At 40.9% G+C, this 16,422-nt stretch overlaps 2 protein-coding genes across 7 annotated transcripts in view; one reads left to right on the top strand and one right to left on the bottom strand.

Annotated features, from left to right (window-relative positions):
* Positions 1-6,219, top strand: part of ralgapa2 (Ral GTPase activating protein catalytic subunit alpha 2) — a 107,071-nt gene extending 100,852 nt beyond the window's left edge. For 4 of the 6 annotated variants that reach the window (XM_044143350.1, XM_044143354.1, XM_044143349.1 and 1 more), the window contains one exon: positions 2,355-6,219. In XM_044143350.1, the coding sequence (XP_043999285.1) occupies positions 2,355-2,506 (152 nt within the window). In that variant the 3' untranslated portion in view covers positions 2,507-6,219. The remainder of the gene's footprint in view (positions 1-2,354) is intronic. The other 2 variants (XM_044143352.1, XM_044143353.1) reach the window with 1 other exon arrangement.
* A 3,139-nt stretch (positions 6,220-9,358) lies between these two features.
* Positions 9,359-11,963, bottom strand: insm1b (insulinoma-associated 1b). The gene has a single exon (XM_044143348.1). The coding sequence runs from the start codon at positions 11,635-11,637 to the stop codon at positions 10,126-10,128; it is 1,512 nt and encodes a 503-aa protein (XP_043999283.1). The 5' UTR covers positions 11,638-11,963; the 3' UTR covers positions 9,359-10,125.
* Positions 11,964-16,422: the final 4,459 nt, after the last annotated feature.

Genomic DNA, 16,422 nt, shown 5'->3' with positions numbered 1-16,422 from the left:
GGGGGGTGGCCTACTGTTTAGGCCAAGCTGGTAATTGAGAGCGATGTACGGTGGCGACAATTAGCACCTGACTAAGTAGCAGCATGAACAATAAAGCTACACTTCTGGCCCTTGCTTCTGCATGTGGTGCGCCTTTATCTCTTCCCCCTGCAAACACGTTTCTCTTTTCTTTCTTTCCCTTTTTTTTAACCCCCTCCTCATTTCCTCCTGTTGGAGTGTGCCTGTTTGCCTGGGGCATACTCTGAGACTAACACCTGCCGCACTGGAAGACGTCTTTGTCATCTAAAGCCTTGTTTGAACTGCTGCACTGGGGACCAATGGGAGTGCAGGGCCAGTTAAAGGGTCCCTTTTTTATCTTTTTGCCCTTTTTTCGATCTTTCCTCTTTCCTTCTAAAACAAACGAGACTGCAAGCATGGGAGGGGACGGGGGGCTAAATGTGTGGGTTCAAAACAAAGAAATAAATACATTCTGATAACAAAATTCCTCTTGATTTGGGATATTTTGCTATAATACTGTTTGGTGTAAATATAAATCTGAGACTAATGCCACTGTAGGCATAACTGGTATAAGATCCTTACAGTTCAGCCTGGAGTAAAAATACCATTACTTAGTGATATTTACCCAAAAAGGTATTGCTTGTATGTAGTGAATTGTTTTATTCACGAGAGAAAAGCATCAGGTAATCCTTCTGCTGCTAATATACTGTTAACGGGCCGGTTACTAGTAGATTGAGGGTTTAAGAATGTGAAGTTTTAAAGCTGTTCAAATTTGACATCAGTTTCACATGTTAAAGTCAGAGACACCACAAAAATTCCTGGAGTGATCAGAGTTTTCTCCAGAAACATGGAGCCATAGGAAGACAAACAGCACTGCCTTTTCCCCATTTGTTACTGCCAGTCAGCTGGCTGAAAGAATATTATCTTTTTCTTTTTTTTTCAAACTAACAGAAAACACCAGTTTGGGTGCTTGAAAATACTGTATATATGTTTATTTTTACATTTTAACTCTTTCACACTCTGTGAAAGAGTTAAAAGAAAATAATGTAGTCATTTTCTTTCATTCAGCTGACTGGCAGTGCACAGCATCAAATGGGGAGTGGATCAGGGCTGCATTACTTTATCCTTCATAAAGAAAAAGAAAACTGATCAGTCCAGCATTTTCCCTTCCATCTAAATAAAGGATTTAAAGCCTTGGATGTGTTGGAAAACTTCAGCAGCTTTCAACCATAACTTTTTAAAACGTTGGTACCAGTAACCAGTACTTGTTGAGCGTGTTCTACCTTCAACAGCTTCCTTTTATTTGGCCAGATGTGTTTACCGTAGATGTGTTTGAGTTTTTTTATTCACTGCTGGAATGAACACCTTCCAGTGAAGATTATAGGAATGCAAAACTTCCCCGGCACACAGCTTCAGCCAAGCTTGTCCCTCTTTTACATATAAATGCCGAATTTTCAGAAGGCAGTTTCACCTCCCCTCCTGTAGCCCTGCACAATGCTCACACCCAGCGCTCCATCCTAAGCCCGGCCTCCTCTCCCAGCGACCTGCAGCGCTGGATGCTGCTGGTGTCCACTGTGCTGCCTGTGTCTGTTATTCCTGCCATCTGCCATTCCTTTTAGCCGCTGCAACTTGAGATGCCTCGGAAAAATGGCAAGAAATAAAAGGATAGGAAAGAAAATAGGCAAGCAGATGCCATCTCAACAAAGCAGAAAAGTTGTTTAAACGGGTGGAGGGGGGAGGCCCCCCCTTAGTTCAGATTTGGTCGGGGGCACAGCGAGGAAGTCGATGTTCACAATACTTGATTGTCCTCAGCGGCATTATTACCGTTAGTCGTCCCAGAATCACTGATGGAAACTTCTTTTTTTTTTCCCGAAAAATTGCAAGGTGCTACAATGGGAAAGCTCCAATATTCACAACAAGAGTGTAATGTGTAATTTTGTTTTCATTCAGAGCATTTTGCCGTCACGCTGTGAACTGGATGCTTTCCTTTAAGCTGGAAAGGTGGCCTTTCTTTTTGCATTATATAAGCAAGCCAAGGGGGGCAAGAAGGGGACATGGGCTTCTCTTTTAGCAAGCTTTGCTTTTCAGCAGCATGTGGAAAAAGAAGCATGTAACTTGTATAATGGGCTGTCTAATTCCAATTAACTTGAGTTGAAATCATTCGAATCCTAACCAGTGTTTATTTTTCTTTTTGCAGCTTTGGTTGTAGCTTTGTGAATGTTGGTGAAAATCCTATGAATTCTCTTTAATGAAGAGTCAGATGCATGACAGCATGCTGGGATGAGCATCGTACAGACAGTTTGTGTGAAGCTGCTAAACTTCTCTCTCTGCAAACTCTTCATCCATCTCTCTGCTAGGATCCCTCACTGGCAGCGTGAGCCCTGAAGGTGGAAATCCGACAGCGGACTCGGCCGAGCAGGTGTCTCCCCCCCTGCCTCGTTCCACCAAACAGAGAGTTTCGGGAAAACTCCGCAGATCAGCGAGCGCTATTAGCAAATCTTCAAACTAAGCTCTTCAACCTGTCCCCCATCCTCAAGTGTGAAGCCTTGAATCTGCTGTGGAAGAACCTCAAACACCCTGTCGGGACTGCAAGATTGTTATATTTTTGTTGGGTTTTTTTTATGTTGTGTCGTATAAACATTAATTTGAGCGTGGTGTCATTTTTAATTTAAGTGGCTATCGATGATTTTTGTCTCTACATTTCAGTTTGCTTTACTGGCTTAATTGAGACAGGCACGAGACTAAACCATGTTCATCATAGGAAGACTTAAGAGTCTTAATGCAATCTGTGATCCAAGTGTGACTTTTATTCTAAGACTCTAGAGCTCTCCGAAAGCGCTAGAAAAACTGATGTTCTTACTATAGTAAGGAAATGGGAGACTGCTTCAAGCTGTTTCATTGTCAGATAATTCAACACTTTATGTAAAGCACTGAATGACAGTTTGTGCTAAACTTGCACAGGAGATTGGTGTCCTTATAGATATTTGTCTTTTACCTCTTTTTGCACCCGCCACTGCCTTCCTACACCAGTGATTCCACATCAGGTGAGGTCTCAAGCTCATGTCCTCCTCTGTAGCACCAGTTCATTCAATGTTTGTGGAAGACTGATTGCATTTTTGGAAACTTTTCCAGGTGGATAAATTTGCCATGCACTACCACACCTGGGCACATAGTCTCTGTAGTGTCCGAGTTGTTTTATTTAATTTTTTCTGTTTGCTTCTTTTTTTTTTTCACCCCATCGTACAATCGATGGCATCCTTCTAACTTGAAATGAAATTTGTTTTTTGTTTTTTTTACCATTCTCATTTTCCACATTAAATAGATTCCAATAGATTTTGTCACCGTTTGATTTATGCAACTCTGCTGGAATGAGAAAAGACCACGTTTATAATCGTTGTATGATGTCATTAACCTAGGCTTATGTCCGGTAATTGGATAAGTTTCCTCCTGTCTCTTTCCTCCGCCATCAGTTTGCCCTGATGACACTGACATTCCAACATTCCCTACCTACCAGTGTGTTTTGCACTCGCTCATCACTAGCATTGAATGTTCCCCTATTGTTGAGTTTGTTTGGGATTCAAGTTGCTTTCCTTTGTATGTTTTTTTTTCTGCATTTGCTAAATTGAATGAATTGATTAATCATCTTGTTGTTGTAATATGAATCCTGTGCTGTTTAGAGGAAAAAAACGCCAGACCCTCAGGTGAAACTTTACTCCATGCACTGGTGTGTGTGTGGGTGTATATATGTGTGATGTATGTGACAGTTTAGGGTTTTCATGTACTCGAGTCTCTTTTATGAAGCTTCTCATAATACCTGTGTAATAAGAAATGCCGATAGATCTAGAGATGCACCAACATGAGCTTTGTGGCTGATTTTAACACATCCAGATTTTCCTTCATGATCTATGATACAATAGCCTTCAAAGTATTTTTTTCTATTCTCCCGACTTTGACTGGTTGCTGTAAAACAGGTTTGAAGTTTTTTTTTTTGCTTTTTTTTTTTTTTGCTTTTTTTTTAGAAAGGCCAATTGATTGCGTTGACATTTAAAACTGGCTTTTCTGACTTAAATTAGCAATTAGCACAGTTGGTACAACTAGCATTCCTAAAACAACAGACTCCATGCATATTTCAAGAGAATGTAGATCCTTAAGTCAGATTTAACAATGCAGTCAGCTTATAAAATGAGATGATATACATCTGTCTCTTGAGAATTGGATTATGTTTTACAAATCTTTTGGAAGGAAAAGCTAAAAATCATGGTTTTCTCATTTTCATTCATTTCAAACCGTGTTTTAAATAGTCGCTCTTTGCTATGGAATAATCCGGTTCAGGTTTGAGCAGTCGTTTATTAATAATGTTTAGACTCAATGAAAACAGTTAATTTGCCCTTTATTTATCATCAATGAGATGATTCAAAGTAAATTCTAGCTTTAGCTTTGCTAGCAGCTAACTACTAGTTCCATCATTCCTCTTAAATCCATTATATTCAGTCTGTCTATCTGCCACATATTTCTACCTAGTACCTGGTTTCTTCACAGCTGGTTTAACCAAATGTTATTGGTCACCCTGACATCTTTATTAGGCAACTCTTTTAACACAGCAGCTGAAGAACTTCTTCCTTTTTAGCTTCAAAATTAAAGCTGTAAACATATGCAGGGGGGGACTCTGTTTATTCTTCACCGTGAGATATTCTGATAGCACTGGGATAATGCTACTTAGGACTGGCTTCACTGGGAGGGAAAATAATGTCATTTTAATATACACAAAATCTTAATGCCCTGCTGCAAATACTTTCCAAGTCACCACATCCATGACAGACAGTGGCTGAAAGCTCAAAAGGATAAAACAAGCAATGTTTCTATTTTCCATTTAGCCTTCCTGTTATCTGCTGAAAGGTTTGCACTCTCTCTCTCTGCTTAATATAGTGGAAAGTCCCTTATGCCTGTGCCTCCTATGACTTCATTACTAAAGCACTTATCGAGACTGAAAATGGCAAACTTTGAGTCTTCTTTGTTCAGTAACAGCATCCACACCAAAGTGTGGTGTTGCTGGATATGGCCCACTAGAAAGTAAGGTTAATTTTGATGGGCTGCTTCAGCTGGAAACTGCTGGAAAAGCTCATTTCTTGGTGCTTCTCTAAATTTAAGGCTTCTTTTTCCACCATGTTGAACATTGTCTGATCATCTCTTTGGTATAATTGATCCTTCTCCTCCATCATCTCTACACATCCATGTTTTGTGCCTCTCACAAAAACAACAGATGGATTTAGGATTCTTTTTTTTTTTTCTTAGCGTCTTGCTCCATCTTCATCTCAGAATAGAGTGTAACCAACTCCTGCTCTTTCCCATGATCCTCTCTGTCTCCATGTGTCCTCCTGAGGCCCCGGCTGCTTAGGAGGGGGTTGAGTTTGGGTTTAGGTGGCGTGCCAGAGCTGAACTCTCACCAGACCTCTTAGCAACAGCCAGGCCAGCAGCACTCACAACCTGCATGCTCATGGTTGTCATGGCAGCCAGGTGTCCAACCCCCACCCATCTTTCCCCTCCACCCTCCAGCACTCACACTGTACACTCACACTTTCTGAGAGCTCCACCCAGGCTGCAACACTATCCCCATCTGTTGCACTACTATGCCTTACTGTCTTTCTCCAAGATCTCACCTCCTTTTGTTTGTTCATTCCTACAGCAGAATATGAGGAATCCAAACATCAGGGGGTCTCGCAGAAATGTTGTGCTTTTTATTTGGTTGTCTTTTTGAAGAATGTATGAACGTATAGGCCTGGATCGCAACTGTGGTTTTTGTTTTTCCCCAAAGTCTCTCGAAGGAAAAACCAGCTATGTGGATCTAAAGATTGTAGCTTGTAGAATAATGTGTTTTGAAGGGATGTTTTACTCCTCTTTTAGTGGCTTAGTCACTGGAGGTGTTCGGACCAAGATTGTGTGTCTTATATTTGTGAAGAAAATGAGTTAGTTCTTAGACATGTTATTTTTCTCTTCTCGTTTTAGAAATCCTTGTACATTGTGTCAATTTCAGGGGCCTCATTGCCCTCATAATATAAATATATTAATGCCTGTAATATAATCTTTGTATAAGAAAGCAAAAAAAGCTTGAAATTTTCATCATTTGTCAACATATCAAAACTGTTTTTAATGACCGAGGTCCTGCTATCTTTCACTGGAAATGTGAAAATTGAAACATTTCATTAAATTGTTTTTAAAATTCTACGTTTGGCTGTGTTTCTGACTGGGAAGTTGCAAATGTGGGTTTTTAATCCGTGATGCTGCTGTCTCCGTGGGTTTTCTGACCCCAGCCCGGCTGTGCCATCAGCAGCAGGGGTAACCTGACCCTCCTCCCATCTGTCTCCCCTGCTGCTCAGACCTACTTAGAGGAGGCCTGCGTAATGGAACCTCACCAGGAGGTACAGGTGCAGCGGCTGCAGCACCTACAGGTACCCCTACCTCTCCTGGGCCACATAAAGGCACACGATAAAGCACTTGACCATAATTGGAGCCCTGAATCTCTATGTGTGTGGGGAATAATCCTAATGTTACCTAATTTTCACCGGGCTCAGCGCTCGTCATTGACTTTAGATATGTTACAGCAGAACAGGCTGACACTGTGATTGCTGCCTTGTATTATTTCATGTCTTTGTGGTCCATTCTCACATTTCAAATATCTCTCTGTGTTGCCGAGGGAGATGGATGCTTGTTAAAAAGAAAAAAAAAAGTTGAATTTGCTTTGAACAAGTGTGAAATATTAATTAATAAAACATGGTTAATTATAGTATAAATCAGGCCGGTTGAAGTCAAAGTATTTTTGTTTTTTTAGCTGTTGGTGGTCGAGGTGATGAAAGTCTTTCTCGTATTTATATTATTTAATAATGCAAAGTAATACTTGTAGGTACACATTTCACTGATTTACATTATTTATTTTAACTACACTTTTGCGTATTCTATTTTTAACAGTTTGTCGCTTGTACATCTGCTTGTACATAACTTGTGACGTGAAGAAAGTATACACAGGTACAAATCTTACAAAGTGTTGGTTTATTTTGTATTTTAATACCCCCAAATAAAATCCATTGCAGCCAGATGCTTCACAAGTCACTTAACTAAACCACACCTAACTCTTATGTGAAGTTATCAAAGGTTTGTTAGAAAACATTAGCGAACAAATAGATTAAGACAGGTCAAAGTAGAGGTTGTGGAGACGTTTAAACCAGAGTTGAGTTATAAAGGGATATCCCAGGACTAGAAAAGTTTTCACGGCACTGTTCAATATATCATCCAAAATCACAGAAGCAGCTAAGATATGCCTGGTAGCTGGAAGAGCTGCAGAGATCCACATGCATAGCTGGCCTTTGTGGATGAATGGCAACCAGAAAGCTGTTGTTGATAGAAAGCCACTCAGTTTGTCGCGACCCGTCTAGGAAACACAGCAGACATGGAAGGAGTTGTCAGTGTTAAACTGTTTGACCTAAAATAAAGCACATCATCCCTGCAGTGAAACGTAGCAGTGGCAGCAAAATGATATTGAGGCACTGTAGGAGCTAAATGCATGGCAGAAGTCTTTATGTGCATTTACCAGCAGGACTGCAGACCTACAATAAGGCAAAGATCAAAACATTCATAGTTTAATCAAAGTGCAGACCTAAATCCAATTTAGAATATGTCAATACTTTAACAAATTATCTGCATCTAATCTAAGTAAGCTTTTTTTTTTTTTTTTTTTTTTTTTGCATGAAAAGAGGCAACATTCTAAGTTAAAAGCTGATAACTATTCCCAAAAATACTAGTCTTGCAAACTCATAACTTGAGGGAACTGAATTAGAAATCCATGCCTCACTTTATATCCATTTCTTGTCGCATCATGTTTATGCTCTACTGTATCCTCTTTGGCTGAAATGTGACGAAATCTGAAAACCCCTAAGGATGTGAACACATCTGCGAGACGCTAAGGAGCATTTTAATGTCCTGAAATTTTGTCCGCCGTTTGATTTTGGTGCTACAACACAAGTGCCACAACTTCAAAAACTTTTCGGCGTTTAAGTTTGAATTGACGCGTCTTACTTCGAGCTTTACGTGTCCTGCTAGGCCCACTTGTGGACCTGATGAATCATAAATCATCTTGCAACTCAGGAAAAAGTCAAACCCTCTGAATTTCTCCCTCTCTCTTTCTTTCTCTCTTTTTTTTTGTTTTTCTTCAAGAAGTAGACAGATGTTTTACTGCTCCAGAGGTGAGCTCTGATCCACCACCTCCTTTGTCCCGCTGTCATGTCCTGACATGGTATTAAAGGCAGGAGGGGATTTATGATAAGGCTCTAAGTGCTCCTCTCCTCTCTTGAGCCTCTGCAGCGATGATTTACAGAAAATCGCTCTGATGAACGGGGGGACTGATTGCGGAGGTTCGGTTCCGGCGTTAGATATTCACGGGGAGAGTATGCGGATGACGGATTAAATCTTCAAGCTTTTAAAGTGTAAAACTTACAAATGGAAATAAAATCAATTTGTTGCCCTAACTGGTAAATGACTCGAACATAAAGGTCAGACTTGACCCTCTACCTATTCGGTTCGGAGGCATTTTAACAAATACGTTAAATAAGTTCACGAACTCTTTATTTAATCGTCCCGGTGTGCGCACATGATAAAGATATCAATTTGCGCAATTAGAATAAAAGAAAATAAGTTTTAAATTAGTTTATGTAATTTTTAAAAGTCGGATTTTTTTTTTTATTTTTTTTTTTATTTTTTGCTGCAATCGTTTTCTGTTTTCTTTGGATTGTTCTGCTTTAATGTTTGAAGTCAGAGAGTACAGACACCATAAAAGCATAAAAAATATTAGTTGGATTAGTTAAGTGCATCTAGTCCTACAAAAATATTTTCTTTTCTTAAAGGGAGCAATTTGAAAAAAGTTCAAGCAGTCTGCGTGTCTTTTTGAAAATATTTTTTTTTATTTCGATAGACACCAACGATGTACACATACAATCAAAGCGCTATAAAAGCCAACATTTAAGAAAAATAACTTGTCCTTAAAAAAGATTGCATCTAAGGTAAGAGCTTTACGTTTTTCTTTATTATTATTTTTTTAAAACACAAGAGCTGTGAAGATTGATGATTAAAGCCCAACCCACCACAATTATCACAACTAATAAATAAAAGACAGCAACCAAAAAAAATAAAATAAAATTGAAAGACATTTGGCTATACGACATGTAAACTGCCAGAACGATTCACAGGGGAGGGAAAAAGAAATCACAACAATAAGTTACATAAAATAATTAGAATAAATAAATAAATATGATGGAAAAATATTGCAACAATCTTCAATAATAATAACGATGATGATGATGATGATGATGATGATGATAATAATAATAATAATAATAATAATAATAATAATAATAATAATAATAATAATAATAATAATAAATCGAATAAAATATGTGCCAGCACTCAAAATTAAAACAATCTATGTTGACATTTTTAAGGCAGTTATACAGCAGGATTTGGATGTGTATGCAGGCTATTTAAGACTAGGCTTTTCTGTTTACTAAAGGCATTTGTGGTTCTACTAAACTGGGAAAATTCTTCAGTCACACTTTTTCTTTTTTTCCCCCACCAACACAAAGTTGATAAAGTTCTGTCCTCCACAAACAAGCGTAATGCTACAGTGATAGAGCAATCACGGTCGGTGAATTCAACAGACTTTGATGGGGAGAAAAAAAAAAGATTTCTGAGATTTTTTTTAAGACATTTCTTAGGTCTAGAAGCTATCATTGAGCATGTGCTGTGCTAGAAAAATACCCTTTAACAGTCAAACTAACGCTTTGTATTCATTTTCCCCCTCTTGATAAACTAATTTGAGAAATAAAATCTCAAAATAGGCCTATAAGTAAATTAAATATCGAGACAAGCATTCAACAATCACTGATTGGCATGAAAAAGACACCACTTAAACATCAAACAGCCCTGCCTTTCATTGGCCTAAAGTTATGGCAGTGGGCAACTTTTTTAGTATCTTTTTTTTTTTTTTTTTTTAACCCAAAGCCACTTTTTTGTTTCTATTTTTTATTATTATTATTATTTTTTTTTTGTATTTCCCCAATCAAAGGCACAAGTTCTGTGTTGTCTTCAGCAGGCAGGGCGCACCGGCATTTGCAGCAGGATCACCTGCCTGTTCTCCGAGGGGTGGCACTTGTTTATGTGCCTGGTGAGCCCGGGTGAGCTGGGGAGGGTGGCGGGGCAGTATTTGCACGGGTAGATCTGGGAGGGGTGCATGAGGCGCAGGTGTCTCTCCTGGCCGGCCCTGCTGGTGAAACTCTCCCCGCACATCGTGCACAGCAGGCAGTCCACCGGGCTCAGATTCAGGGGGCTTTGGTTTGAGGCTTCCTCTGATGATGCTGAGGAAGAGGAGGAGGAGGAGGAAGAGGAGGAGGAAGGGGCGGACGCTGGAGCTTGCTCGGCCGCTGCACGGTCGCTGGTTTGAAACCCGTGCTCTTCCAGTACCTTCTTCTGCAGGGCCTGGTGAGCCATGATGTGTTTTCTTAGGTAGGCCTGCCGCTTGAACCTCTTCCCGCAGAACTGGCAGTCGTACGAGCCGTCTTCAGAGCCAGACTCGGACAACCCGGGACTCGGGGTGTCTCTGTCACTCATGTCTTTGGTTTCGTCGGTGACTGACTTGACGCCCAGCGGCTGCATTTTGGCCATGTCGGGTTTGACGCCCTGCGCAGGTGGCACCGCGGGCGCGCCGGTGCTGGTCCGCGGTTTGTGCCAGCGGCGGTGAGAGGCGAGGTTCGCCGGGCAGCTGAACATCTTGTCACACTCGGGACACCGGTACTCGACCCTGACTATACGAGAGCATTTGTGCTGAGCCAGGGAGAAGGGATCCGCGTACGCCTCTTTACACAGCTGGCACACAAATTCCCCTAAAGGTTTGGTTCCTCCGGAGGACTGCGCCCTCGGCTTCATCTCCACCGGCCCCTCTTTGATTTTCAGCCCAAGCACCGGAGAAGTGGTCACCTCGTCTTCAAAGTTGAGCTTTCTGATGGCTTTGGGTTTCTTTGAGGCGGCTTTAGGTTTTCGCTCTGATCCCTCGGCGGCGGGTCTTTTGGTTGCGACCCGGTTGTTTGGTACTGATAGGCTGCTGCTGCTGCTGCTGCTGGTGCTGCTGCTGGTGGTGGTGGTGTTTGTGATGGCTGCGCCGCCCCGGCTGCTGTTGCTGGTGCCGATTTTCAGGTCCACCGGAGCGTACAGGAGATGGTCCAGGCCAGAGAGCGAGGCGGCTGCGGGGAATGACTCCGCAGAAACGGGCGAGCCCAGATTGAAACTTCGCTCAAAATATCCCCTGTCGTGCTCCTTGCTGATGGGTCGGGTGGGGCTGTAGATGGCTTGGCACACCGCTTCTGGATTGCCGAACTGCTCCGGCTTTTCCAGCCTTGGCACCGGCGCGTCGGCTGCGACGAAATCTGGTGATACCGAGGCGCGGTCGGGGCTTGACGCCACGGACATCGGCGGGGAGGGGTCCGTTTGACTTGGCAAGGCAGCTGGGGTGTGTAGCTCCTGGAGATCATCCTCATCAGATCGAGTCCTGTAGGAAACATGTGCGGATTTCTTGTTTCTTTTCACCAGGAATCCTTTGGGCATCTTGGCGAGTAACAGCGGAAAGGCACTTCGGAGAGGTGGCTGAAATCTGGAGAATCCAGGTTGGTTTAAAAAATATGGCAACACCAGAATTTTAGGGACTTTTTACTCCCCTCTATATCGATCCTTCTGTTGCTGAAATGTTTTCGTCTCCAAGGCATAGCTCCACTCTTTTTATGCCGGAATGATGCTATTGTTCTCGCCCCCCTGTTGCAGCATCCCCGACCAATGGGATGAAACCAAGATCCCAGTGGATTTTATTGTGGGAGGGCTCTGAGCCTGGGGTCGGTGGATTTCGTTGGAGGATGTGCAGATAGCTCAGCAGATGTACTGGCGGTTTATTACATTAATGCTGCACGCACAGCCTCCCTCCCCCGACCGAGGCACACGCCGGGACCCTCCTCTTTTTACGGTCTGATGGGCCCCTACACAAATGCACACGTGCCACTGCTTTGTGGCTCTCCTCTGGGGGGCCTCTGAGTCCTTGAAAGGGAAATGTCCATCAGTGCTAAAATCATCACGATTTAATATTTTTTTTAAAAAAATTTGAAATCAGAGGGTTGTAAAAAGGTTCGTTTCTTCTAAAAAAAAATTCCCCTGAGATGTTGGTGAAATGTGCAGCAAAAAAAAAAGGTTTAAAATACACGTTCTCTATACCTTTGCTCCATCTTTACGCACGACCTTTACGCACACTATTTGCTCTTAACCTAATATGACAACTTTTATTTTTGTCCGTTTTTATTTTATAATATAAGCTCTATAGAGGAGGAGTATTTCTTTATTTTGAGGGCACGCGTCTGTCTCGGTAGTTTAACCCGACATATAAATCAGACATCTCGCTGCATACATAAGTAATAAGAAAGCCCTCTGGTCTTTGTGCACAATGGTCACGTCTGCGTGTGCGTGGATATCTTTTTTTTTTATCGTTTCAAAGGCAAATTGACCTCTTAACTGTGAAAAAAGACTCGCAGGCAATCTGGGCCACAGCGAGACGCGTGCTGGGCGGAATCAGCGCTGCAGACAAAGAGGAGGGCAGCAGCAGCCAAAGCTTATGATGGGACATTCTGCACTATTTAAAACCGGCGTTGCATCTACTTGTAGGAAACATATTGTTTTCTAAAGTTTGTATTATTAGCTGTAAAAAAAGGCAAAAGTAAATAAATACAAAAAGTTTTCAAATTTGACAAATTTTAAATGTTGTTGTAATAAAAGTGTTTAACTTAAGTTATTTCTCTTCAAGTACAAGCCCTCTTTGTTCTTTTTGCGTTTTGCACATTTGCCTGAGTTTCCATTTATTGCCTAATAATGCAGGCCTATATGCGACAGTGCGCCACTTGGAAGAGGGCGCATTCTTTCCCCCTCTTTCAGTGCGCAGACCAGGGAGGAATTAATCTCCATCGTCGTTCATTGTTCCCCTCATTTGCATAAAGCTGCAGTATGACCAAGTCAAATAATTACACAATCGAAGCTGAGCCGCAGGCCTGCAGCCCCCTTTCAATAGGCCTCTATGTCCCAGAGCCTTCTCTCACCTGCTTGAAAACACACCGTTATGTTGGTTCTGTTCGAGCTAAAGTATACATTTGATCTGGGCTGACTAAATAATCATATTTAAGAATTAAAACTTAATGCAGCTGGGGATACTTTATAAAGTGTGTGTGGGGGGCCTGGGGGTGATTTTAATACATTAATTTAATGGGATGGATATCTATTCTTTAAGGTTTGAAGATGGTTAACCAGTTAATAGCTTAAAATAATTTGCTTTTGCTTTATTTAGCTCATGCTGTTTGTAAAATGCAACCTAAATGTCCTGACGCCATCTTCGCTTCCTCTGCTATTATTATTATTGTTGTTCTTCAACTCTGCTCGTCTATTAGTCGTGGTTTGTTGGGACTACAAGCTTTGATGGCATTTTAACGAGTTCCTCTTTCCCTCGAGATAATTTCTGTGGGGCGCGTGGGCCTGTGTTGCAGGCCCCGCATGCGCGTGTTTGCTCAGTGGCGCGTGCTGCCCCGCGCGGACGGGAAGCATAGGCGCCTAATTAGCATACAGCTGCAGCCGTTTGTTTTCACTGCAGGCTCGACCATATTTTCCAATACCTCCTCACTTGCTTAAAGATTTATTTATTTATTTATTTTAGTTATAGTTTTATCCTAAACTTTATGTTATTCATCTTGTTACATGGGATTTACAAATAGTTTTCAGTTAATTATTGTTGAAAAGCTGTTTTACTTCAGTAATTCGATTCAAAAAGTGAAACTGATGTTTATAGTGACAGAAAATGACATATTTAATGCAGTTATTTCAATTCTTGTAGAGGATCTAGTTAATGAAAACTCTAAATTTATTCTTTTAAGAAATTGGAGCAAAACTTCAGACCAGGTTGAAAACTGTAGTTTTGATACAACATGTTAATGATTGTCCAGCAAACAGTTACAGCCCCCACAAGGAGGATGAACCACTAAAGAAGGTCAGTGCCGAAGCTGGATTGTTCAGAGTGTGAGCATATTCATTGAAAGTTTAGTGGAAGAAGAAAGTGTTGTTGAAAAAGCTTGAGCCTAGAGAGAAATGTTAATTAAAGCCCAAAAGGTTGGAGGCATTACAAGGCGTAGACTGGAGTCACTGCTTAAAGAACGAATACAGAGTGACTCGAGTGTTTTACATGTATTGTGTTGAGCCACTCCTAAACCTGAAAAAACAAGTCAAGTTTTTGGACCACGGTTGCTCAGTGGTCCAAAGTTCCCTTTTCAGATGAATGTACATTTTTACATTTCATTTATAAAATCGAGGTTCCAGCCTGTTTGAGGTCCTCCATCATCTGCAGTTTTGTTCAACTGGGTTTTAGCAATTCCCAAGTCATGGTTCCATCATTGCCTCCATGCGATGCTGTACACGACATGGATGAACTTATCAGGAGGCCCACATTCTTGTATAATTTGTTTTATGTGTTTAACAATATTGAAATATTGAAATTTTGTGTTTTTATTATCTGTAAGTCATAACTACTGAAATTAACAGAAATTGAATCAGTTAAACAAACCTCTGTAATTTCCTGTCTTTTCAACTTAATTTCTGAAATAAAATAAGTTTTCAATGATCATTAAAAATACATATGTATATGTAAAAATATATATATTTTTCAAAACTAGACTTACTTCTAAACCCCTGTGCAATTTGCAGATGGGGCTTATACTGTTACAGGTCGGATGCTTGAAGAACCGTCAGAGAGCAGAACATTGCACCACCTACAGGAGGAAGAATTAATCTTGGGGACAACAGGAAAGTTCTCCTCCTGTGACTGAAGGTCTCCACACAAACATTTCTGCAAACACCGTGCTGTTGGTGCTGTTAAACATTAACTTCAGTGCAGCGGGGATGCCTGTTCTTACAGAAGCACGCTCTACTTCCCACATGAGTGATTGCCTCCATGTGCTGCACCAAACTGAGACAATTTGAAAGTGCAACAGGACATGACTGTAATTGGTGCTCACTACAGGACCACTTTCAATGCTCCGTCAATCAATTATTGTAATGGATTATCTGAGGTCCTATTCTGGCTGCTGGTAATCTGATACAGGGCTCTTTCAGCACCATGGAGAGAGCCAGCGAGGGATCCAGATTTAATCACGCTGGCTTTGAACACAGCACAGCCTCGGCCTCAACCTTTGTCCACTCCAAAACTAGGAGTAGAAAAGAGCTACGGAGAAACAACAGGAGTGTAGCACAAAAGTGCCTGAGTGTAATGAACCAATTGGTTTTTGAGTATAGTTTTAAAGCACAATTAGTCTTGTTGCACCAATGGACAACACCTCCAAATGATCTAACAAGATTTTGGAGCCAAAAATAGTCAAATTCTTTTTACTGTTTTCAGCTGTGATCAATCCATCTGTTCATTCAGTTAGCTTACTGTCAAATAGCGTAGCTTCTTTAAGCACATTTACAAAGCCCTGCAAAAGTATTCGCAGCCCTTGAGCATCTGGACATTTTGTCATTTTAAAACCACAAATCATATGGTTTTTTATTGGGATTTTAAAATATAAACCAACATGAAGCGGTGTGTTTTTGGAAAGCGGAAGGAAAATGAAACAGGTTTTCAAAAGTTATTCAAAGTGAAAATGGGGGGGAAAAGACTGTTTAGCTGGTACTACAGAGTCAGTATAAATCCACATTCTTTGTAGAATGTAGGAGTTTGTTAGAGGAAATTAGTAAACCAATTGCAAAGTTTAAAGCAGTATTAGGTTATAAAACCATATTCTAAAATCTCAATGAGAACCCTCAAATCTATTACCTGAAAATGAAAAAAAAAAATGGTTTAACTAAAAACCTGCAAACACATGGCCACCGAAAACTGACAATCTGAATAAGAAGAGCCTGAAAAAGCCCAGAGAGAGGAACGGCCAAGAGGCCTCTGGTAAGACGGGAGCATCTGAAGACAAACACAAACCCACAAGAAGACAATCTTTTGCATATCACTGATGAAACATGATGGCGGCAGCATTATATTGGGGCTGATCTTTTTCATCAACAGGAGAAGCCAGTTAGAGTTCACTGGATGAACGAGCAAAAGTTTCAGTCTCTAGATATGACTGGAAATGTATTTGAGTCAAGACTTGCAGGTGTTATTGGTTCAAAATATGGTTCTAATTATTGGCTCTGGGGAACTGAACAAATAATTTAGATTGCTATTTTTAACGAGTAAATAAAAGCTATGTATCCTTCTATTTCCTTTCACTGTTGTGTGGTACTTTTTTCTTTGTCAAATATATAAAGTTCCCATCAAACTATTTGTTT

This window comes from Gambusia affinis, linkage group LG16, assembly GCF_019740435.1.
Source record: "Gambusia affinis linkage group LG16, SWU_Gaff_1.0, whole genome shotgun sequence".
Classification (NCBI taxonomy): Eukaryota; Metazoa; Chordata; class Actinopteri; order Cyprinodontiformes; family Poeciliidae; genus Gambusia; species Gambusia affinis.
The sequence above is the reverse complement of the archived record's forward strand: the minus strand, read 5'-3'. Positions and strand labels throughout refer to the sequence as shown.